This window comes from Nerophis lumbriciformis, linkage group LG18, assembly GCF_033978685.3.
Source record: "Nerophis lumbriciformis linkage group LG18, RoL_Nlum_v2.1, whole genome shotgun sequence".
In the NCBI taxonomy this organism is placed as follows: Eukaryota; Metazoa; Chordata; class Actinopteri; order Syngnathiformes; family Syngnathidae; genus Nerophis; species Nerophis lumbriciformis.
This window is the reverse complement of record NC_084565.2, coordinates 33477501-33503291: the sequence shown is the minus strand read 5'-3', so window position 1 is coordinate 33503291 and position 25791 is coordinate 33477501. Positions and strand designations below refer to the sequence as shown.

At 40.7% G+C, this 25791-nt stretch overlaps 1 protein-coding gene across 2 annotated transcripts in view; it reads right to left on the bottom strand.

Annotated features, from left to right (window-relative positions):
* The window catches only part of LOC133617855 (protein-glutamine gamma-glutamyltransferase K-like), an 85051-nt gene that overhangs the window by 11824 nt on the left and 47436 nt on the right, over positions 1–25791 (bottom strand). For both annotated transcript variants that reach the window (XM_072915098.1, XM_061978169.2), the window contains 6 exons: positions 22362–22613; positions 12241–12359; positions 12057–12164; positions 7102–7279; positions 6896–7034; positions 2939–3131 (listed from right to left, as the gene is read on the bottom strand). In XM_072915098.1, coding sequence (XP_072771199.1) covers positions 2939–3131; positions 6896–7034; positions 7102–7279; positions 12057–12164; positions 12241–12359; positions 22362–22613 — 989 coding nt within the window. The remainder of the gene's footprint in view (positions 1–2938; positions 3132–6895; positions 7035–7101; positions 7280–12056; positions 12165–12240; positions 12360–22361; positions 22614–25791) is intronic.

The window sequence follows — 25791 nt, the reverse complement described above, 5'->3', positions numbered from 1 at the left end:
CACCAGTTTCATATGCGCATTCACCGAACTCTTCTTTAGTGAAAAATAAAAGTTTTTTTTTTCAAATTCAAGACAAAGTTATATGTTTTTGGTAACACTTTAGTATGGGGAACATATTCTAAGTAACAAATACTTAATTTATAGTTTTTTGGACACTAGGGGAACATATTCTAAGTAACAAAGACTTAAATTCTAGTTATTTTGTTAGGGTTAGAGCAGGCCTGGGCAATTATTTTGACTTGGGGGCCACATTTTAGAGAAAAAAATGTGTCTGGGGGCCGGTATATCTATTTTTAGTAACACTAATACAAAACCTCACGATAATGTCTGATTGAATGCTAAAAACGTTACGACAGACCGCCTTAATAAACGTAATGGAATTTTAAAACATTTCTATGAACGATAAAACACTGAATATTGACAAAATATAAACGTCACACCACCTTCGAATCGACATATTTGACAATCAAGTGAAACGCAACAAACATGCAACAAACAGTTTAATATGAACGCGAAGGGTACAAAAAAAACCCACCTACAATCTGATATTTGCTGAATTTTCCCCAGGGATCAATAAAGTACTTTCTATTCTATTCTATTCTATGTATCACATTGTTGTGAAAATCTCCTTCCGCGTCTATGGAAACGCTTCCCGTCCACACTGCTTGGTGCCTCGTCTGAGCTGCTGTGACGTAGATGACCATAGTAACTAATTAGATGACCATAGTAACTAGTATATCATCCATAAGCGCAGATTCCAACCATTGAAATACTTAGTATAGTTCAAGACTTACGGTCATTAGAAAACATGACTGCACATCATAATGGCAGCTACAGTTTCCGTCTTAAAGATCTAAAAAAAAATATTTGGGAATGTCCGTCGGGCCAGATTGAAAAGCTCAACGGGCCGCATTAATTTGCCCAGGTCTGGGTTAGAGGGTTGGGGTTATAATAAGGCCATGCCGAATAAGGCATTAATAAGTACTTAATAATGACTAGTTAAAGGGGAACATTATCACAATTTCAGAAGGGTTAAAACCATTAAAAATCAGTTCCCAGTGGCTTATTTTATTTTTCAAAGTTTTTTTCAAAATGTTACCCATCACGCAATATCCCTAAAAAAAGCTTCAAAGTGCCTGATTTTAACCACCCGTCCATTTTCCTGTGACGTCACACAGTGATGCCAACTCAAACAAACATGGCGCATAGAACAGCAAGCTATAGCGACATTAGCTCGGATTCAGACTCGGATTTCAGCGGCTTAAGCGATTCAACAGATTACGCATGTATTGAAACGGATGGTTGTAGTGTGGAAGCAGGTAGCGAAAACGAAATTGAAGAAGAAACTGAAGCTATTGAGCCATATCGGTTTGAACCGTATGCAAGCGAAACCGACGAAAACGACACGACAGCCAGCGACACGGGAGAAAGCGAGGACGAATTCGGCGATCGCCTTCTAACCAACGATTGGTATGTGTGTGTTTGGCATTAAAGGAAACGAACAACTATGAACTAGGTTTACAGCATATGAAATACATTTGGCAACAACATGCACTTTGAGAGTGCAGACAGCCCAATTTTCATCAATTAATATATTCTGTAGACATACCCTCATCCGCGCTCTTTTCCTGAAAGCTGATCTGTCCAGTTTTGGAGTTGATGTCAGCAGGCCAGGGAAGCTAGGGTCGATATTCTTCTCTTGATCATCTTCGGTGGCATAAGGGACGGTGTGAGCCAAGACATGCAGGGGGTTTAGCTCGCTCGTCTGCGGGAACACACTGCCGCCATTGCTTGCAGTGCTACCGAGGTCCTTTGTCCCTGAATTGCTCACACACTCCGGCAGATTCAATGGGGGTCTGGCGGCAGATTTCTTTGACTTTATCGTTGGAAATGCATCTGCTTTGAGTGTCGCAGGATATCCACACATTCTTGCCATCTCTGTCGTAGCATAGCTTTCGTCGGTAAAGTGTGCGGAACAAACGTCCAATTTCTTGCCACTTTCGCATCTTTGGGCCACTGGTGCAACTTGAATCCGTCCGTCCCTGTTCGTGTTGTTACACCCTCCGACAACACACCGACGAGGCATGATGTCTCCAAGGTACGGAAAACAGTCGAAAAAACGGAAAATAACAGAGCTGATTTGACTCGGTGTTTGAGAAAATGTTGTGACGTCATCGCTCCGAGAGCGAATATTAGAAAGGCGTTTAATTCGCCAAAATTCACCCATTTAGAGTTCGGAAATCAGTTAAAAAAAATGTATGGTCTTTTTTCTGCAACATCAAGGTATATATTGACGCTTACATAGGTCTGGTGATAATGTTCCCCTTTAAGAGCCAATATGTTATTAATTTGCATGTTAATAGGCAACTAATTAATGGTGAATATGTTCCCCCTACTAAAGTGTTACCATGTTTTTTTACTGGTGCACAAAATGAACCGTGCATGAACATCACCTTGTTCAAAGAACAAAACCAACACAACTCACAACAAATCACACACCTGCAAATCAGTCTGACTTCTGCTGTTGCCGTATCTGTAATACGCCGATAGGGAGACGTTTTTCTTTACACGATAAGTCGGGTGTGTCTTGACCTCCGCCGAACCCGACTCACCGAACCCCTAGGGTTCCATCGAACCCAGGTTAAGAACCACTGCAATAGTTCCTCACAGGTTGATCGCATGCCAGCTATTAATGCTCAATTTTGTTGGATAATCCCACAGCTAGTTAGCACTTTCTGTACATGGTATCAGGTAACGACTGGTAGCATATAAACTGCTATCACATCACATGAGGTTGAGCACTTTAGCACCTGTCCATTAACACAGGTGACGCTTTCATGGATCCACGCACATGTCATCATTAGTGCTTAATTTCATCGGGATACTGCCAAAGTTAAAACATAAAAAATGTATTTCATCCCATCTTCCAACCACTGACCTCTGCGAAAACAAACGGCGAGTCGTGCTTGAGGAACACATGACCGTTGCGGACGGCTGCGAGTGAGGCGGGGCCGCAGCGGAAGGTGCCCTGGCTGGTCTCCTGGGGCGTGGCGTCGAGCGCTTGCCACCCTCCCATACCCGGGGGCAAGTCGTGGCGAGCCATCCAGCAGTCGTTCCACACGTGGAAGTTCCTTGAAGGGACATAAAAAAATGGTGGTTTTGTTGGTAAATCTTTGGCTGAACTCGCGTTGCTTCATCAGTCAAATGCATCAAAGTCAAGCTTTTTATCTTGCCGATGGCTCGCGGTTGTTTTTCCCAATTAGACAGCTTGGCGCCGCTTCTTTTATCTGCAGCCAGATTTCTTTTCATCTGGTTTAATCCAAAAAAAAATGCTGCGACGGGAAGCTGTTGCAGGCCTCTATGGATGGATTTACACGACATGCTTCGAGGAACACAAACTCCACTTTTATTGAGGATTAAGCAGGATTGAAATATGGCACATTAGCGGTTCGTAGACCGTAAAATAAGTCAGATAATTAACAGATGGCGGCCACAAAGTAATGCTGAGCGCGCTGATGTTTAAATCGATGGTTGGGGGAGAGTCAGCACAGGACAAATACATGTTACACGTTTTTGTAAGGGGAGCCGGAAGTTGGCAGATTTAAAAATCACGTTCGGTAATCAAAGTATTTTTTCGGTGGTGGAGTTTTCGGGACATCACTTGTTAATAGTGTGCAAATAATAAGATATATACAGTACAGGCCAAAAGTTTGGACACACCTTCTCATTCAATGTGTTTTCATGACTATTTACATTGTAGATTGTCACTGAAGGCATCACAACTATGAATGCTGTTGCAGGCCTCTATGGATGGATTTACCACGAAAGGGACAATCGGTAGAAAATGGATGGATGGATGGGTTCGAGGAACACAAATTCCGCTTATATTGAGGATTAAGCAGGATTGAAATATGGCACATTAGCGGTGCGTAGACCGTAAAATAAGTCAGATGATTAACAGATGGCGGCCCCAAAGTAATGCTGAGCGCGCTGATGTTTCAATCAATGGTTGGGGGAGAATCAGCACAGGACAAATACATGTTACACGTTTTTGTAAGGGGCGCCGGAAGTTGGCAGATTTAAAAATCACGTTCGGTAATCAAAGTATTTTTTCGGTGGTGGAATTTTCGGGACATCACTTGTTAAAAGTGTGCAAACAATAAGATATATACAGTACAGGCCAAAAGTTTGGACACACCTTCTCATTCAATGCGTTTTCTTTATTTTCATGACTATTTACATTGTAGATTGTCACTGAAGGCATCACAACTATGAATGCTGTTGCAGGCCTCTAAGGATGGATTTACCCCGAAAGGGACAAGCGGTAGAAAATGGATGGATGGATGGGTTCGAGGAACACAAATTCCGCTTATATTGAGGTTTTAGCAGGATTGAAATATGGCACATTAGCGGTGCATAGACCGTAAAATATATCAAATAATTAACAGATGGCGTCCACAAAGTAAAGCTGAGCGCGCTGATGTTTAAATTAATGGCTGGGGGAGAGTCAGCACAGGACAAATACATGTTACACGTTTTTGTAAGGGGCGCCGGAAGTTGGCAGACCTGTCAGCGATCCTGTTCTGTCTCCCTGTAATGTTTGTCTGCCCTTGAATGGGATTGTGCTGAAAATCTTAAATTCCCCTCGGGGATCATTCAAGTATTTCTGATTCTGATTCTGATTATGTTTAAAGGAATGCTACAGTGCAAAACCTCTTTTCTCGTGGACGTGAGACATGGTGAGATGTTCCCACCCATTGTGTACGCCCATCACTTTGTCCAAAAACAGAAATAAGCAAAACCGGCTTGGCCACACACCTTAAAAGAAAACTCAAGAGGGAAGGGATTCATATGGCACCCCATTCCTGGGTGGGTCTCGCGTGAGAGGAAGAGGGTTAATCATTTTTGCAATGCAGCTTGATGAAAATGATGGAAAGCGCCACTCTGCGGTCAGAGTTGGAATTGGAAAACACATTTTAAGATATTCACTGCACTGTAGCGTTCTCCGGGCAACCTCCAAACCGCTTTTCCATCAGATTGCCAGATGGAAAAGCGTGACTCATCACTCCAGAGAAGGCGTCTCCACTGCTCTAGAGTCCAGTGGCGACGTGCATCCCACGCTTTGCATTGGACTTGGTGATGCATGGCTTAGACACAGATGCCCGGCCATGGAAACCCATTCCATGAAGCTCTCTGCGTACTGTGCGTGGGCTAATTGGAAGGTCACATGAAGTTTGGAGCTCTGTAGCAACTGACTGTGCAGAAAGTCGCCGAGGTCTTTGCACTTTGCGTTCTGTCAGTTTACGTCATACTTGCCAACCTTGAGACCTCCGATTTCGGGAGGTGGGGGGCGTGGTTAAGAGGGGAGGAGTATATTTACAGCTAGAATTCACCAAGTCAAGTATTTCATATATATATATATATATATATATATATATATATATATATATATATATATATATATATATATATATATATATATAAGAAATACTTGACGAAATACTAAGTCAAATATTTCATATATAAATATATATATATATATATGTATATATATATGTATATATATATATATATATATATATATATATATATATATATATATATATAAGAAATACTTGACTTCCAGTGAATTCTAGCTATAAATGTATATTTATTTTATTATATATATATATATATATATATATATATATATATATATATATATATATATATAAAATAAATACTTGAATTTCAGTGTTCATTTATTTACACATATACACACACACATAACACTCATCTACTCATTGTTGAGTTAAGGGTTGAATTGTCCATCCTTGTTCTATTCTCTGTCACTATTTTTCTAACCATGCTGAACACCCTCTCTGATGATGCATTGCTGTGTGGCACGCACAAAAGTGCTTTCATCAAATGCACTAGATAGCAGTATTGTCCTGTTTAAGAGTGTCACAACATTGCTGTTTACGACAGACGAACTGCTTTACGGTAGACAAAAACGTGACTGCCGTTGTTGTGTTTTGTTGCCGCGCTGGGAGGACGTTAATGAAACTGCCCAACAATAAACCCACATAAGAAACCAAGAACTCGCCCTCCATCATTCTACAGTTATAACGTGATTGGGCAGGCACGCTGTTTATATTGTGGGTTAGCCTGAATTTCGGGAGAAAAATTGTTCCGGGAGGTTTTTGGGAGAGGCGCTGAGTTTCAGGAGTCTCCCGGAAAATCCGGGAGGGTTGGCAAGTATGGTTTACGTGGCCTACCACTTGGTGGCTGAGTTGCTGTTGTTCCCAAATTCTTCACTTTTCTTATAATACCGTTGATTGTGGAATATTTAGGAGCGAGGAAATTTCAGGACTGGATTTGTTGCACAGGTGGCATTCTGAGACAGTTCCACGCTAAAATCACTGAGAGCGGCCCATTCTATCACAAATGTTTGTAGAAACAGTCTCCATGCCTAAGTGCTTGATTTTATACACTGGGCCAGGTGATTAAAGCACCTGATTCTCATCATTTGGATGGGTGGCCAAATACTTTTGGCAATATAGTGTATTTCTGCGGGCGTACCATTTTACTGAGGGAAGGGATTCGTCAAAAAATGCAAGCATTACAGGCATTTTAGATTATTCCTGCACAAAATTGAGCCTCGATTTTAGTCACCTTTGGCGACAAAAGTCACTTCAAACATTTCACGATGAATGAATTTCATCCGTCCAGTGGTGAAGTCTATTTGAGATGGAGTTTTGCTTTAATAACATTTTTTTTTTTTTTTTTTTTTACTACGGCGCTATCACACAGTGATAAGAAACATCTGTTTCCACATCAATAAAGCGGTGTGTCAACGATGAGTCAAACGTGTATTACTAGGACACAGCGTGACAGGGGTGATGAGTGCACACACCAGACAGAGTCCGCATTTAGATGAGCGATGGGCTCCAGGTTCTCATCCAGGTACACGTCCGTCGTCAAGGAGACGTCGGTGTCATGGGCTGAGCTGTAGTTGGTCACGGTCCGACTGGGAATTCCCAAACACCTCAAAACTGCGGATAGGAAATGTGACTGCCGCGCTGAAACGTGGAGGCGTGGATATGGGGGGAAAGACCTCACCTGTGGTGACGAGTCCGGCGAAGACCCAACACTGGCCGTACTTCACGGGGGCGCCGCCGCTTTTGTGGTATTGGCTCAGTATTTCCATACTCCCGCTCCAAACTGTGGGAGTTGTTCCTTCATCGTAGTTCCCTGACCAGTTTCCCTTCACAACGCCCTGGTCGTCACGAGAGTTGATCTGCAAGACGGCAGCAAGTTTGACTACAAGACCTCCTCCTTGTTTTTACTAACCATTTATTTTATTTATTTAAAGGGGAACATTATCACCAGACCTATGTAAGCGTCAATATATACCTTGATGTTGCAGAAAAAAGACCATATATTTTTTTAACCGATTTCCGAACTCTAAATGGGTGAATTTTGGCGAATTTAACGCCTTTTTAATATTCACTCATCGGGAAGCAATCCGACATTTTCTCAAACACCGAGTCAAATCAGCTCTGTTCATTTCCGTTTTTTCGACTGTTTTCCGTACCTTGGAGACATCATGCCTCGTCGGTGTGTTGTCGGAGGGTGTAACAACACGAACAGGGACGGATTCAAGTTGCACCAGTGGCCCAAAGATGCGAAAGTGGCAAGAAATTGGACGTTTGTTCCGCACACTTTACCGACGAAAGCTATGCTACGACAGAGATGGCAAGAATGTGTGGATATCCTGCGACACTCAAAGCAGATGCATTTCCAACGATAAAGTCAAAGAAATCTGCCGCCAGACCCCCATTGAATCTGCCGGAGTGTGTGAGCAATTCAGGGACAAAGGACCCCGGTAGCACGGCAAGCAATGGCGGCAGTTTGTTCCCGCAGACGAGCGAGCTAAACCCCCTGGATGTCTTGGCTCACACTGTCCCTTATGCCACCGAAGATGATCAAGAGAAGAATATCGACCCTAGCTTCCCTGGCCTGCTGACATCAACTCCAAAACTGGACAGATCAGCTTTCAGGAAAAGAGAGCGGATGAGGGTATGTCTACAGAATATATTAATTGATGAAAACTGGGCTGTCTGCACTCTCAAAGTGCATGTTGTTGCCAAATGTATTTCATATGCTGTAAACCTAGTTCATAGTTGTTAGTTTCCTTTAATGCCAAACAAACACATACCAATCGTTGGTTAGAAGGCGATCGCCGAATTCGTCCTCGCTTTCTCCCGTGTCGCTGGCTTTCGTGCCGTTTTCGTCGGTTTCGCTTGCATACAGTTCAAACCGATATGGCTCAATAGCTTCAGTTTCTTCTTCAATTTCGTTTTCGCTACCTGCCTCCACACTACAACCATCCGTTTCAATACATTCGTAATCTGTTGAATCGCTTAAGCCGCTGAAATGCGAGTCTGAATCCGAGCTAATGTCGCTATATCTTACTGTTCTTTCCGCCATGTTTGTTTGTATTCACTATGTGACGTCACAGGAAAATGGACGGGTGTTTATAACGATGGTTAAAATCAGGCACTTTGAAGCTTTTTTTAGGGATATTGCGTGATGGGTAAAATTTTGAAAAAAACTTCGAAAAATATAATAAGCCACTGGGAATTTATTTTTAATGGTTTTAATCATTCTGAAATTGTGATAATGATCCCCTTTAAAACTAATACACAGAATGTTAATCACTCAAATGACAAAATACTGAACAGTCCAAAATGCAACGGACAAAACCCAAAACCGGTGGGTTAATATGTTGAAAAATATTTTTAAATGAAGTAAACGCTAGTGCCATTATCTTGACATAATGATATGCGCTCTGCATTACATTTCTTAAAACTGGCAAACTTACACTAAAAACTAATTTATTGTTCTTAATGGAAATTCAACAAGGCAGCCGCTTGTTACTCTCGGGGTCTCCTAGCCGCTCAGGCAAATCATATTGTCTAAAAATGCATTTTTCCATGGATAACATGACATCATTGCGTCAAGTGCGTGCTCTTTCAGTCAATTAGTGCACATATATACAGCCCGAAAATGTTTTAATTGTAATTTTGAGAAATTTATCTGAATGTGCATGAACTATTTCTGTTCAAAATTGTTTGAAATGTTAAATGTTTAAATATTAACTGTCCGTTTACTGTACTGTGCCAACTGTACTACTATATGAGTACATATTTTCTCTTGTTTCATTGAAAATAAAACAGCAAAGTCCATTTGGCTGTCATCTGTCTTAATTAAAAGACACATTTGTGTCAAAATCATGATTTTTTTTTTCATGCTTGACGTAAGAAATTATTACTTTAAAAAAGTAGTTTTATACTTGTGAGTGTTGATGACACAGCTTAGCATCAGTTGATATTCTAGTTTCAAGCATGTTTTACTCAATATAGGTCATCAAATCTCAGCAACAAGCTGTAATATCTTACTGAGATCATTTAGGACCAAAACCCTTAAAACAAGTAAAACACTAACATAAAATCTGCTTAGTGAGAAGAATTATCTTATCAGACAGAAAATAAGCAAATATCACCCTTATTTGAGATACTTCATCTTACTTAGATTTCAGTTTAAGTTATCACAAAACTTTGTGTTGCCATGAGTTCCCGGCGAGAAGACAAAAGCTGTCTTTGATCCTACCAAGAAGAAGGCTCGTAAAACTCCTCTGTGTAGGATGGGAAGCAACATGAAGGTGTTCTGTTTCTTTGATGTATTGTAATCCACAGAAAGATTGTGTCTTGACCCGAGAACTACAAAGCAGAAAGGAAGCAGGACCAGACTCCCCTCCAGGCGACCTTTTCTTTGAACTGTTTTACAACCTTTTCTTTGAACTGTTTTGTAATCAAAGGCGATGGCTGTTTACGACCCCCGTCCCTTTAGAAACAGCTGTTGCCATGTAATCAGGGAAAGTCCAAATAAAAGAGGAGGCGTACAATCTTTCGTCAGAGCGTGGTGGAAGACTGTACAAAGAGTACAGCCCAGACGTCTCTCCTCAATTGAGCCAAATTGAATTATGTCTCTGTTTAATTCCTTGCTTCTTGTCTTGTTTAATAGATGTCATCAGTGTTTGAACCTGACTATGGGCTACTGTCAACAACTCGTGATCTGATCGCAACTGTCTTTTAACTGAACGTCCTTTGTCCGTTTACACTGCACAGCCTCCGGCGGAATTCACACTGCGCTGGCAACAAGCTTTCTGAATTCTGATCGGATAAAAGCTCTAAATTAAAGAATGTGGAGCCTAATATGACATGAAGAGAATAGGATGAATACTTTTATATATTTATGAAAAGTAAATAAAAAATAAAATGGACTTTTGTCAATTTATGATCATGATTTATGTTAGGCCAGCAGAGAAGGCCTTGCTGCACTGCAAAAACTGAAATCTAATTAAGATTAAATATCTCAAATAAGGGTGATATTTGCTTATTTTCTGTCTGATAAGATAATTCTTCTCACTAAGCAGATTTTATGTTAGAGTGTTTTACTTGTTTTAAGTGTTTTTGTCCGAAATTATCTCAGTAAGATATTACAGCTTGTTGCTGAGATTTGATGACCTATATTGAGTAAAACATGCTTGAAACTAGAATATCAACTGTTGCAAAGCTGTGTCATCAACACTCACAAGTATAAAACTGCTTTTTTAAAGTAATAATTTCTTACTTCAAGCATGAAAAAAAAAATCATGATTTTGACACAATTGTGTCTCATAATTAAAACAGATGACAGCCAAATGGACTTTGCTGTTTTACTTTCAATGACACAATAGAAAATAGGTACTCATAAAGTAGTACAGTTGGCACAGTACAGTAAACTGACAGTTAATATTTAAACATTTAACATTTCAAACAATTTTAAACAGAAATAGTTCATGCACATTCAGATAAATTCCTCAAAATTACAATTAAAAGAATTTTGGCCGTGGACCGGGCTGTATATATGCACACTAACTGACTGAAAGAGCACGCACTTGGCGCAATGATGTCATGTTGTCGATGGAAAAATGCATTTTTAGACAATATGATTTGCCTGAGCGGTGTCGGAGGCAGATATTTACATATATCCAAATTTAAGTGTTACTTCTTTTTATTTCATAATCATATTACAAAACAGCTAGTGTTTTTCTTCCAAATGTGGTCTTTTGGTTGTCTGCAAAACTGTGTGCTTAACCTTGAGTGAGGAATGTTAGAGAGAGAGATAATGGGCATGTGTTTTGGCTAGAGAGACATGACTGCCAGGGGGGGAGGAAGAGAGACTTAAGAGGAGAGGGGGTTTGGTCGGGGGGGGGGGGGGGGTGGGGGGGGGGGGGGGATTAGACCATCTTGTTGGCGCGATTGAATGTTCTATGCTGGACTGGTCTCAATGCATATATGCAAAGCTTTGCAAATATATTACAAAATACCTATTCTGTCTCTGGTGGTTTTTCAACTCAGCTTTAAGTGTCGTAAAGAGCTTGGGAGCGACTTGTGACTTGAATTCCCTGGGAGGAACAACTGGTCCAAAACGCAACAGCGGCTAGGAGACCCCGAGAGTAACAAGCGGTTGCCTTGTTGCCTTTCCACTAAGAACAATAAACTAGTTTTTAGTGTAAGTTTGCTGGTTTCAAGAAAAGTAATGCCGAGCGCATATCATTATGTCAAAATAATGGCACTAGCATTTAAGAATATTTTTCAACATATTGAGCAAAAAAGGTCTCTTTTTTTTTTTTTCTACCAAGAAAAGTGTTATTAGTGAGAATATACTTATTTGAAGGTATTTTTGGGTTCATTGAGGTTAGCTAATTTGACTTGTTTTGGAAAGTCTTGACAAGCCAAATTTTCTTGTTCTATTGGCAGATAATTTTGCTTAGTTCAAGTAAAATAACCCTCATTTTTGTATTTTTTTTTCTTGTTTTTGAACACTGACTTTTTGCAGTGTGGCCCTGCCGGCGCACCACTGGAACACAACCATTGGGAGGGCTGAAAATATGATGTAACGCCGTCGTGTTTGAAGGAACGAAGGCACTCTTAACAAGTAAAAACACAGCACTTGTGATGTCTCACCATGGCAGACACAACTCGCACCACGTTAACAGGGTCTCCCCACCCAGCTGGAGGAGTCCCACTCTTTTCCAAAACAAAAAGAGACGCGGCCAGCATCCCTTCATCGAACTGAAAGCAGAACGGGAAAACAAAAGTCAACGTCTGAGTTCACCGACTTAAACCTTTAGCGGACTGACGCGCCCACCTGCCCGTAGTTCCACGTGCGGGCGGCAATCTGATCCTGCGTGCCGTAGTAGATGCGTCCGACGTCGTTGAGGACGTACTCCTGCCTCTCCTCGTCGGCGTCCATGAACACTGCATCGTCTGGTGCAACGCCAGGTACAAAACGTTCATATATCGGCAGCCGCAGGATGCATACAGTAAATGTGTCATTTCAATACATGATGAAAAACAAATCACAGTTTGCAATATTTAGCGAAGTGTGAGTCTGTATTAATTAGCGCCGTTTTAATGGTTCATGCATTCTTAAACACGCAGCTGTTGTGTTCCTTCCTCCTGAACGCAGCATATACAGTATTTTCTGGACTATAAGGCGCACTTAAAATCCTTTTTTTTTTCTCAAAACGTATGTACTAATTGTCGGAGGCAGATATTTACATATATCCGAATTTAAGTGTTACTTCTTTTATTTCATAATCATATTACAAAACAGCTAGTGTTTTTCTTCCAATTGTGGTCTTTTGGTTGTCTGCAAAAAACTGTGTGCTTAACCTTGAGTGAGGAATGTAAGAAAGAGAGATAATGGGCATGTGTTTTGGCTGGAGAGACAAGACTGCGAGGGTGGAGGAAGAGAGACTTAAGAGGGGAGATGGTTTTTCAGGGGGGGGGGGGGGGGGGCAGATCATCTTGGCGGCGCGATTGAATGTTCTATGCTGGACTGGTCTCAATGTATATGCAAAGCTTTGCAAATATATTACAAAATACCTATTCTGTCTCTGGTGGTTTTTCTACTCAGCTGTAAGTGTCGTAAAGAGCTTGGGAGCGACTTGTGACTTGAATTCCCTAGGAGGAACAACTGGTCCAAAACGCAACATTATTTTAGATTAGATTTAGATTTATTGGTCCCCTTGGAGAAATTCATTGTCACTGCCGTACATTTAAACACTAGACATTACACATCACACACAAAAAAATAACAAGAAGACATCATACAAGACTAACACACATTTACAGGCTTGTCAGACGGGTCGGCCGGGCCTGCTGTTAAGGGCGGCTATAGCTGCAGGGATAAGGCTTTTCCTGAGGCGGGCCCTCCGGAATTTGATAGTTCTGTACCTGCGCCCTGATGGTAGTGGGATGATGTATTGGTGTAGTGGGTGAGTGATATTCTGGACTATTGTTTTTGCCAGTCGGGTGGTGGACCTGTGGTTTAAGTCTGAAATGTTGGGTGTGGGTAGGCCGATGATTTTAGCTGCTATGTTTGTAATGCGTGTGAGTTTGGTCCGGTTGGTTACAGAAAGCATGGTGAAAAAACATGTGGAACAGTACAGAAGGATGGGTTGAACAATGCTTTGGTAAAGTAATAACAGGAGATGAGGTGCAACGTATAGTCCTTTAAGTTTTCGGATGGCTGACAGTCTTTGTACGAGATAATTCTGGTTTTGCTTAACGACATCGAAGCAATTTTATTGGGTACATGGAGTAATGATAAGTGTGACCGGTAGATGGCAGTCAAACACAAGAGATACGTGTAGACTGCAATATGATGGCAATATGACTCAAGTAAACAACACTAGCATTTTACATGTTCCACTGAAAATATAGAACATCACACACGGCGCTCAAAAATCTATCAAAATGTTTTAGTACGACTTTTGTAAGCTATGAAGCTGCGCCGCTTGATGTGCTTCAACATAGGAGTATTATTATGGTGTGTGTATAAGGTAAGACATATTATCTGGCATTTTGTTTCGCAATATTATGCAAAAGCAACTTTTCTTACCTTCTGGTACCTGCTGATCTGTATTTGAGATCTGCATGAATCCTAAAAAGAATTGCGCGCGTCCGCCTTTGTAGTCCGTGCCGACATCGTAGTCGATAAGCTTCTTCTTTTTCTCTATCTTCTTGTTATGGGACATTCATCCTCCGCCGTTGCCATTTCTAATATAAAGTAGTGTAAAGTTCTTACTTATATCTGTCAGTAAACTCGCCATGAAAGCGCTAAAACATACCGGTGTAGTGAGTTTACATTATGCACCCAAGGAACTTTAGTTATTAGAGGGTTCCAGTTGGACGGTTTTTCACAGGACCTTGTTGTTGTTGTTTCCGGATGAGGAGATGCTGCTCCGTTATTGATTGAAGTAAAGTCTGAATGTCATTAAAACAGTTAGCTCCATCTTTTGACACTTCTTCCACTCCCGTCCTTGCACGCTACACCGCTACAAAACAAAGATGACGGGGAGAAGACGCTGCCGAAGGTGAGCCACGTAAATAAGACCGCCCACAAAACGGCGCATCCTGAAGCGACTGTCAGAAAGCGGCTTGAAGATGATCTGTAAAACATCATCTATGCAACATTTTGACTAGAGATGTCCGATAATATCGGCAGGCCGATAAATGCCCTAAAATGTAATATCGGATCTTATGTAGTATTTATTTATTTATTTTACCTTATTTATCTTTTGTTTATCTTTAATATATTTGTTGGATTGAATCTAAGTTTGCATATATTCATGTGTGTCTATATTTGTTGTGGGCACTAGGTGACAATTACCTTGGGAATTAAAGTGGGTGGGTATTGTAAGGGGGTGGGGTTTACTATGTTACATATTGTAAAATGTGCAGATACCTCAACTTGCTGTTGCCATGATTCATCATACTGTACTGTTTGCAAAATTCAATAAAAATATTTGGGAAAAAAAATAAAAAAATGTAATATTGGAAATTATCGGTATCGTTTTGTTTATTATTGGTATAATTTTTTTTTTGTTTTTTATAAAAAAAAATGTTTTTAATAAATCAACATAAAAAAACACAAGATACACTTACAATTAGCGCACCAACCCAAAAAATCCCCAAAACCCCGCCCACCTGAACCTCCTCATGCTCTCTCAGGGAGAGCATGTCCCAAATTCCAAGCTGCTGTTTTGAGGCATGTTAAAAAATATAATGCACTTTGTGACTTCAATAATAAATATGGCAGTTTTTTCCATAACTTGAGTTGATTTATTTTGGAAAACCTTCTAACATTATTTAATGCATCCAGCGGGGCATCACAACAAAATTAGGCATAATAATGTGTTAATTCCATGACTGTATATATCGGTATCGGTTGATATCGGAATCGGTAATTAAGAGTTGGACAATATCGGAATATCTGCAAAAAAGCCATTATCGGACACCTCTAGTTTTACCCTTTAAAATCGTTTTTAATCATATTTATTTTTATATTGTTTTGATATTGGTTTTATATTTATTTTTGTTGTTTTTATTCAGTCATTGGTGGAGCTAAGGATACTATTTTAATATTGTTTTTAATATTGTTGTGCAGCACTTTGGAAACATTTTTGTTGTTTAAATGTGCTATACAAATAAAGTGGATTGGATTGAAACACAATTAGGGAAATTAAGTAAACTTGTTTTTCCACTCGACTAGTACTTTAATGTTTTTTGATGCACTTTTATACATGCAGGTGTCATGGTACTACCCAATTTGTGCTAAGAATGTATAGATGTCTGAATTTCTGTGTGCAGTCTTGATGTTCAATGTTTTTGGTACACTTTTAGTTGTCATTGTCTTCCTCGAATTGAGCTCTATGCAGCCTTAAGTAAAATGTAAAAAATAAAAAATAAATGTTTTTAAGGCTTGATATTTAGTTGTTCACGTCACACACTTAGTTTGTGCTCTGTGCAGAAATCTTTGTAAAAGGTCAATTTTTCTGTCTTAATTTATATTGGGCGTTCTTGGTATTTCATATACGTGTTCATGTAAACATATTTAGAACAAAGTTAGGACAGTTCCCGTTTTCCTTCTCTGTTGGTGCTCAATGACGAGATATGAGTGAAATGTCAAATGTTTCCTAATTATTTTGGCCATTGTTGTGTATCATTTGGCATTTGGCTGATGTTTATATATGTGGCTGTTATGTGCACTCTTGCATTCTTGATCTGAGCTGTGAATGCAGACAATGAAAGGTCTACATTTGCAGCCTTATATTTGATATTTGGTTGTATTCGACTGATGCTTGTACCGTACATGCAGTGGTGATGTTCCTCTTCAGTGCTGTGAAAGCAGCATATACTTTAAGTCAGGGGTCACCAACGCGGTGCCCGCGGGCACCAGGTCGCCCGTAAGGACCAGATGAGTCGCCCGCTGGTCTGTTCTAAAAATAGCTCAAATAGAAGCACTTAGCAGTGAGCTGCCTCTATTTTTTAAATGTTATTTATTTACTAGCAATCCAAGAAAATATTTGAAAGACTTGGTCTTCACTTGTTTAAATAAATTCATTTATTTCTTTACTTTGCTTCTTATAACTTTCAGAAAGACAATTTTAGAGAAAAAATACAACCTTAAAAATTATTTTAGGATTTTTAAACACATATACTTTTTTACCTTTTAAATTCCTTCCTCTTCTTTCCTGACAATTTAAATCAATGTTCAAGTATTTTTTTTTTTTAATTGTAACGAATAATAAATACATTTTCATTTAATTCTTCATTTTAGCTTCTGTTTTTTTCGACGAAGAATATTTGTGAAATTTTTCTTCAAACTTATTATGATTAAAATTCCAAAAAATTATTCTGGCAAATCTAGAAAATCTGTAGAATCAAATTTAAATCTTATTTCAAAGTCTTTTGAATTTTTGTTCTGGAAAATCTAGAAGAAATAATGATTTGTCTTTGTTAGAAATATAGCTTGGTCCAATTTGTTATATATTCTAACAAAGTGCAGATTGGATTTTAACCTATTTAAAACATGTCATCAAAATTCTAAATGAATCTTAATCAGGATATTGTGATTTCACAAGACTGTCTTAAAAGTGATCATTTGAAAATGTTCAATTTGAAAAATGTGCACTTAGAGAAAATATCAAAATAAAGTGTTGCATATTGATATTTATCTGTTTCTATAAATATTTATTGTGAGAAATCATTAAGATGATCAGTGTTTCCACAAAGATAAATATCATTAATTATTAATAATAACAGAGTTAAAGGTAAATTGAGCAAATTGGCTATTTCTGGCAATTTATTTAAGTGTGTGTCAAACTGGTAGCCCTTCGCATTAATCAGTACCCAAGAAGTAGCTCTTGGTTTCAAAAAGGTTGGTGACCCCTGCTTTAAGTGAAATGTTGAATTCTTCATTTATATTGTGCAATTTTAATTGTTTCGCCAAAGTGAAATGTTTAATTTCATGGATGCTTATACAGTAGAAACTTGATTTACGAACGCCTCTATTCCCGTTTACGAACCTTTTTATTACTACCGGGACACAAGCCGATGAAGGATCGCCTTGGTGACTACGTGAAGTCACTGCTCGTTTGTCACTCCGAAACTCCCACAGTGTTCAACAATGCCACAAATATTCACAGATACTAAGGTAAAATGATTTTCGCTTTTTTCCCCCCGTTTTTCATTGTAGCAACATGGAGGTTAACGTTTTGGAGCGCAACAACGAGAGTTTTGTGTGTGTGCGTGTTGACATTTAAGCTTGCCGTAATGTTGTTGTGTTATTTGGATAAAAAAAAAGATGTCACTGAAGGCATCAAAACTATGACACCTGTGAAGTGAAAACCATCTCTTGAAGCTCATCGAGAGAATGCCAAGAGTGTGCAAAACAGTAATCAGAGCAAAGGGTGGCTATTTTGAAGAAACTAAAATATAAAATATGTTTACAGTAATTTTACTTTTGTTTGTTAAATATATAACTCCACGTGTTCATTCATAGTTTTGATGCCTTCAGTGAAAATCTACAATGTAAATAGTCAAGAAAATAAAGAAAACACATTGATATATATATATATATATATATATATATATATATATATATATATATATATATATATATATATATATATATATATATATATATATATATATACATACATACACATATATAGTTATATATATACATATTAGAGATGCGCGGATAGGCAATTATTTCATCCGCAACCGCATCAGAAAGTCGTCAACCATCCGCAATCCACCCGATCTAACATTTGATCAGAACCGCATCCGCCCGCCATCCGCCCGCACCCGCCCGTTGTTATATATCTAATATAGACGATGCAAGGCATTAGTGAGGTTATAAAGCTTTTGCCTGTTAAAGAAAGGAGACTGATCCAATGCAGCACAGACATTCGCGTGCCACGCTGTCACGACCCAGACGCACACCAGTGCGCAATTATATGGGAGCCGCGCTGAGCGCACCTCCAAGCGAGTCTCGCTGCCGGCGACGGCCGGGTATATGGGCCCGACGCTCCAGCGCCATCCATTTTCAGGGCTAGTTGATTCGGCAGGTGGGTTGTTACACACTCCTTAGCGGGTTCCAACTTCCATGGCCACCGTCCTATATCAACCAGGGTGAGCCCCACCCCTTTCGTGAGCGCACTGCGCGCGGAGTGACCCCTGTTACGCGCCCCCGGCAACAGGGGTGGCGGGCAGGTAAGCTGCGCGGGCGGAGCGCGCGGAGTGACCCCTGTTACGAGCCCCCGGCCACGGGGGTGGCGGGCAGGTAAGCTGTTTACCTGCTGCGCGTGACGCCGGCCGCGGCGAAGGCGGACGAGGCGCGGTGTCGGTGCGGTGGTGACCCTGGACGTGCGTCGGGCCCTTCTCACGGATCGCCTCAGCTACAGCTCCCGGTGGGGCCCTCTCGGGGGAAGGGGCCTCGGTCCCGGACCCCGGCGAGGCGTCGGGGGCCTTCTCCATCTCTTTTTTTTTTTTTCTTCTGTTGTGGCATATGCTGCAGGTGCCTGCTCGTTTTTCGTATGTGGGTAACAACATTTAACTATGTATATATATTTCCGAATTGGTTTAACTGCCACCCGCCTGAATCTATTTAAAATATAATTTTTTTTAATTTCAACTGCCCGACTCGACCCGACCCGACCCGCGGATAAAATCTAATTTTTTAAAATTTCATCCGCCCGATCCGCGGATAATCCGCGGACTCCGCGGTTGTGCCCGCAAACCGCGCATCTCTAATACATATATACATATATGCATATATAGATACACATATACATATATATATACACATACACATATACATATATATATACACATACACATATACATATATAATCACAGATATATATATATATATATATATATACATACATACATTAATACATTATAATGCAGTCTTCAAAATGTGCAATTCTTTTTACTAAAATAGGGACTTTTGTCAAAGCTAGAACCAATTATTCATGTTTACATTTATTCTTATGGGGAACTATGCTTCACTATACAAACTTGTCGGTTGGCAGACCATGTTCAAGAACCAATTGAGTTCATTAATCAAGGTTTCACTGTATTTTAAATGCGGATTTTAAGTCCATTGTAATGCAATTTACACATGTATAATAATGTAAACTTTTGTGTTTTAACAGCTTTTTTTTTGTATAATACCCATTTTACGCCAAAGGGCAGGCACATCCACATTTGCTACAATAATAATAATTACGTTTTTTTGTCATTTTTGTAGCCTATTGTTCCTCAAGAGGACAAAAAGGCCAATTAAGAAAATTAGCATGTGCCAGACTCGGCCACTAGGGCCTGACAGTTATGTGCCCCGGGAGAAAGCGCAAACAAGAACTTGCTAGAAAACAAGACAACTGGACAGTGATGGTCAGTTGGGATTGTTTTTTGTTTTTGTTTTTTTACTTTCACACCAGGGGTTGAACAGCACATGGACGTCATTAGTGGGCTCATGCACAGAGATGGCCTGGCTGCCTGAGCCATCACACCCTTGTTATGTATATATATATATATATATATATATATATATATATATATATATATATATATATATATATATATATATATATATATATATATATATTCCATTTCCATTGTAGATTGTCACTGAAGGCATCAAAACTATGACACCTGTGAAGTGAAAACCATTTCAGCCTCTTGAAGCTCATTGAGAGAATGCCAAGAGTGTGTAAAGCAGTAATCAGAGCAAAGGGTGGCTATTTTGAAGAAACTAGAACTTAAAACATATTTTCAGTTATTTCACCTTTTTTTGTTAAGTACATAACTCCACATGTGTTCATTCATTGTTTTGATGCCTTCAGTGACAATCTACAATGTAAATAGTCAAGAAAATAAAGAAAACACATTAAATGAGAAGGTGTGTCCACACTTTTGGCCTGTACTGTATGTATATATATATATATATATATATATATATATATATATATATATATATATATATATATATATATATATAGGCGGGGGCCTCACCTGCCATCATGGAAAGAAAAAAAATGTAAAAAGAAAAAAAATTTACTAAATTGTTATATGTATCCAGTGATTATACCCCGCGTTTTTCACGTTTTCAGCTTGTGTGTGTACTGCACCCAGCCGGACTTAACCAGAAGAGCTTCGGGGAGATCAGTCTCGATAGAATTGCACTTTACAAAAGCAGATCCCTCCCAGAAGGCATTGCTTGTCTGCCTGTCTAAGTTAACACATAGCAGTGACGTGCAGTCACTAGAGGCAGGTGAGGCGGGGCCTCACCTGCCATCATGGAAAGAAAAAAAATGTAAAAAGAAAAAAAAAATTAAATTGTTATATATATCCAGTGATTATACTATAAAGTTATTTTCCATTTAACTTCACTAGTTTTAGATTATTTTTATTCAAAATCGCTGAATTTTCACATTTGCCGTTCAAATACTGAGAAGAGACGGTGCGGTGATCAGCAGCCAGTTGAGGCACGTCACTCAGTTGTGCCTCAACATGGATTGCGCAATGACTCGGCTAACTGCTGGCCTGCTGTGCAGTGAGACCGTATTGCTATATGAATTATATTATACATTTCCATAGTTTAGTTAGCTGAGGTATATAATGCACAGTGTATTTTGTCAACAACTGTATGTGTGTAAAGTATTTCTTGTGCTGAGCAATCATAAAACTGCTGCGAAGACGCACTGGCTGAGGCTCGCAGTAATCCCGCCTCCTTGTGCCGGTTAATGCACCCCCCGACGGGAGCGCCACACCAACCAAAGCCCACACCCAAGGCCTCCACGTGCAAGACCGAACCCACTCAAAAAAGTCACTCAACAAGAAGCCAAAAAGTGCAAAAACAACAATGCTCGCGTTGGAGGAGCCGCGAACGACCGCAGGGCCACAACATTAGGTACACCTGCAGACTGCAGCACGGATTTCATATTTCATTCATTCACAACTCCTCCAACACGAACACCTCTGTTCCCGCACTTATAAGTAAAGGTAAGACCATAATAACGTTTTTTTTATTAAATGTGCTTTTTTCTGTGCTACAGTTTGTATGTGTAAAGTTAAAGTTAAGTTAAAGTACCACTGATTGTCACACACACACTAGGTGTGGTGAAATTTGTCCTCTGCATTTGACCCATCCCCTTGATCACCCCCTGGGAGGTGAGGGGAGCAGTGGGCAGCAGCGGCGCCGCGCCCGAGAATAATTTTTGGTGATTTAACCCCCAATTCCAACCCTTGATGCTGAGTGCCAAGCAGGGAAGAATGCTGGTATGAGCTTTTAAACATAATCCGTTAACTGCTGCCAATCAAATGGTGAATAAGATACTCTTTAGGGTTCATATGTTTGTAAATCTGACTGTGATGAAGTCAGTGCCTCACCAGCCATCAACCTCACCGCACGTCACTGATATATATATATATATATATATATATATATATACATATATATGTACATATATACATATATACATATATATATATATATATATACATATATACATATATATATATATATATATATACATTATAATGCAGTCTTCAAAGTGTGCAGTTTTTTACTAAAGTAGGGACTTTTGTCAAAGCTAGAACCAATTATTAATGTTTTAACAGCTTTTTTTTGTATAATACCCATTTTACGCCGAAGGGCAGGCACATCCACATTTGTTTCAATAATAATAATTTGTTTTTTGTCTTTTTTGCAGCGGATTGTTCCTCAAGAGGACAAAAAGGCCAATTAAGAAAATTAGCATGTGCCAGATTCGGCCACTAGGAGCTGACAGTTATGTGCCCCGGGAGAAAGTGCAAACAGGAACTTGCTAGAAAACAAGACAACTGGACAGTGATGGTCAGTTGGGATTGTTTTTTTTGGGGGGGGGGGGGGGGGGGGGGGGGTTGTACCTTCACACCAGGGGTTGAACAGCACATGGACGTCATTAGCGGGCTCATGCGCCGAGATGGCCTGTCCGCCCGGGTATTCCATCTCCACCTGCAGGCGATAGCGGCCGACGACAGCGGCGGCGGGGGAATCGACTGACAGCTTCATCCTGGCGCCGTCCTGCTCCACCACCACGGCCTGCCAGCGGTTATCCTGCGGCACTTCCACCAGAGGGACGATGACGTGAGTTCCCTTCGACACTGTTGGCAGAGGGCCTGAGGGAGGCGAAAGGGAGACACACACACACACACGGCGTCAACAAGTTTCGCTACGCCTCAGCAAGTGTGTCTATTCACCTTAAGCCACACCTGCATTCCGACCTCGTTGGCTATGTTTGGACAGGAATGTGCCGCCCTGGCAGCAAATAAGCATGATGCATTGATACACTTCGACTTAGACTTCGACTTCCTTTTTATTGTCATTCAAATTTGAACTTTACAGTACAGATAAGAACGAAATGTTGTTGCATTAGCTCATGGTAGTGCAGGATAAAAGAGCAATAAGGTGCAGATATAAATAAATAGATTACTGAACAGATAAATATATTGCACTTTTGCATATGCATCCAGGTTTATGGATGTATGTTATATTGTCTTTATATTCCAGCCAGTTAATCCATTTTTGGGGGGTATTGAGGGGATTATTATGATGCGTTCAAGAGTCTTATGGCCTGAGGGAAGAAGCTGTTACAGAACCTGGAGGTTCTGCTACGGAGGCTGCGGAACCTCTTTCTAGAGTCCTTGGTGGGGGTGGGAGGAGACTCTGCTGATTTTCCGAGCCCTGGTCAGGCAGTGGCTTTTTGCGATCTCCCGGATAGGAGGAAGAGGAGTCCTGATGGTCTTTTCCGCCGTCCTCACCACTCTCTGCAGAGACTTCCAGTCTGAGGCACTGCAGGCTCCAGTCCAGACAGAGATGCAGTTGGTCAGTAGGCTCTCTATAGTGCCTCTGTAGAATGTGGTGAGAATGTGATCTTTTCATCCGACGCAAAAAGTGCAAGCGCTGCTGAGCTCTTTTTACAAGAGTGTGTAGGGACCAGGTCATATTGTCAGTTATCTGCACCCCCAAGAACTTGGTGCTGCTTACAATCTCCACTGCTGTGCCGTTGATGAAGAGCGAAGCGTGGCTGGACTGGTGCCTCTGGAAGTCGACGATGATCTCCTTGGTCTTGTCGACGTTCAGGACTAGGTTGTCAGTTCTACACCAGTCAACCAGATGTTTCACCTCCTCCCTGTAGTCCATGTCGTTGTTGTCCCGGATGAGGCCCACTACTGTTGTGTCGTACGCATACTTCACAATGTGGTTCGTAGCGGACCTGGCGCAGCAGTCATGGGTCATCAATGTGAACAGCAGCGGTGTGTAGGGACCAGGTCATATTGTCAGTTATCTGCACCCCCAGGAACTTGGCGCTGCTTACGATCTCCACTGCTGTTTTGTTGATGAAGAGTGGAGTGTGGCTGGACTGGTGCCTCCTGAAGTCGACGATGATTACCTTGGTCTTGTCGATATTCAGGACCAGGTTGTCGGTTCTGCACCAGTTTCCCTCCACCCTGTAGTCCATGTTGTTGTTGCCCCGGATGAGGCCCACTACTGTTGTGTCGTCCGCATACTTGACAATGTGGTTCGTTGCGGACCTGGCGCAGCAGTCATGGGTCACCAGCGTAAACAGCAGCAGGACTCAGGACGCAGCGCTGGCGGGGAGCCGGTGCTCAGGGAGATACACAAGCAGACTTTCTCAAACAGTCCCCATGAAATGGGGCCCCCTGCCAGCGCGCTGGCCTCATTAATGCAGTCAAGCACACACATATGCATCAGCGTCTGTGAGGAGCTGTTATGATGTCCGCACATAAAAGTGCTGCAGAAAAAGAGTTTTGACAGGCCGCCGTCACACACTTGCGCACAAACTGGTCTCAAAAATCCCCCCCGTGAAAAGATAACAAGACTCGCTCTTGATTGGCAGTCGAGCTCTTGTATTATTAACGTGCTATATATCTATTTATTTCTAAGGTGGCAGTTTGCACGGCTTTCTGCTTTTTACTCCCAACACCACTGCAAATTACCACCATGTTAATACGGGTATCGAGCGTGCATTTATTACAGAATGTGCGACTGTAGCTAATGATGACTTTTTAGACTAGGCAAAAAAACAAACAAAAAAAAAGCGGGTCATGACTGTAAAAAAGTGGCTTTCTGGTGATAACCAAGCAAAAAGTCCCCGCTAAGATGTTAGAGTGACCAAAAAGTCCCTCTCTGTCGCGCGCACACGCACCCTGCCATCGTTTGATCTCAGCTGCAGCTGCACTCTGAAAAGCAATCTCTGCGCGGCCAATCATTTGCCGGCCGACTCCACCGCTGGTGCTGCGCGAGATGTCTGGCACGATAATCCCAGTTAACAACTTCGCGTTTTGCATAAAATTGCATACTCCGGATTCGAAATGAAAAGCGAAGAAGTTAAAGTTAAAGTACCAATGATTGTCACACACACACTAGATGTGGTGAAATGTGTCCTCTGCATTCGACCCATCCCCTTGTTCACCCCCTGGGAGGTGAGGGGAGCAGTGGGCAGCAGCGGTGCCGCGCCCGGGAATCATTTTTGGTGATTTAACCCCCAATTCCAACCCTTGATGCTGAGTGCCAAGCAGGGAGGTAATAGGTCCCATTTTTATAGTCTTTGATATGACTCGGCCGGGGTTTGAACTCACAACCTACCGTTCTCAGGGCGGACACTCTAACCACTAGGCCACTGAGTAGGGCCGCAACTCGCTCGAGAGCTAGCATGCATGCTGTTATAGTGCGTCATGTTAAAGGTTTGGGGTGTCAAATTATCGCCGTAATTGCGATCAATTAGTCATATTTTTTTGACCGCTTTAATCTAAATTTCAATCTCAAACATTACCGTATTTTCCGGACTATAAGGCGCACTTAAATTCGAACATTACCGTATTTTCCGGACTATAAGGCGCACTTAAATTCCTTTCATTTTCTCAAAAATCAACAGTGGGCCTTATAGTGTTGTCAATAGGTTGGTACCGGTACCAAAATTATTTAGATACTTTTCGGTACTTTTCTAAATAAAAAAGGGACCACAAAAAATGGCATTATTGGCTTTATTTTAACAAAAAATCTTAGGGTGTATTAAACAGAGGTGGGTAGAGTAGCCAGAAATTGTACTCAAGTAAGAGTACTGTTACTTTAGAGATTTATTACTCAAGTAAGGAGTAGTCACCCAAATATTTACTTGAGTAAAAGTAAAAAGTATGTTGTGAAAAAACTACTCAAGTACTGAGTAACTGATGAGTAACATACACACACATATCATATCATATATATATATATATATATATATATATATATATATATATATACACATACATACATATATATATATATATATAT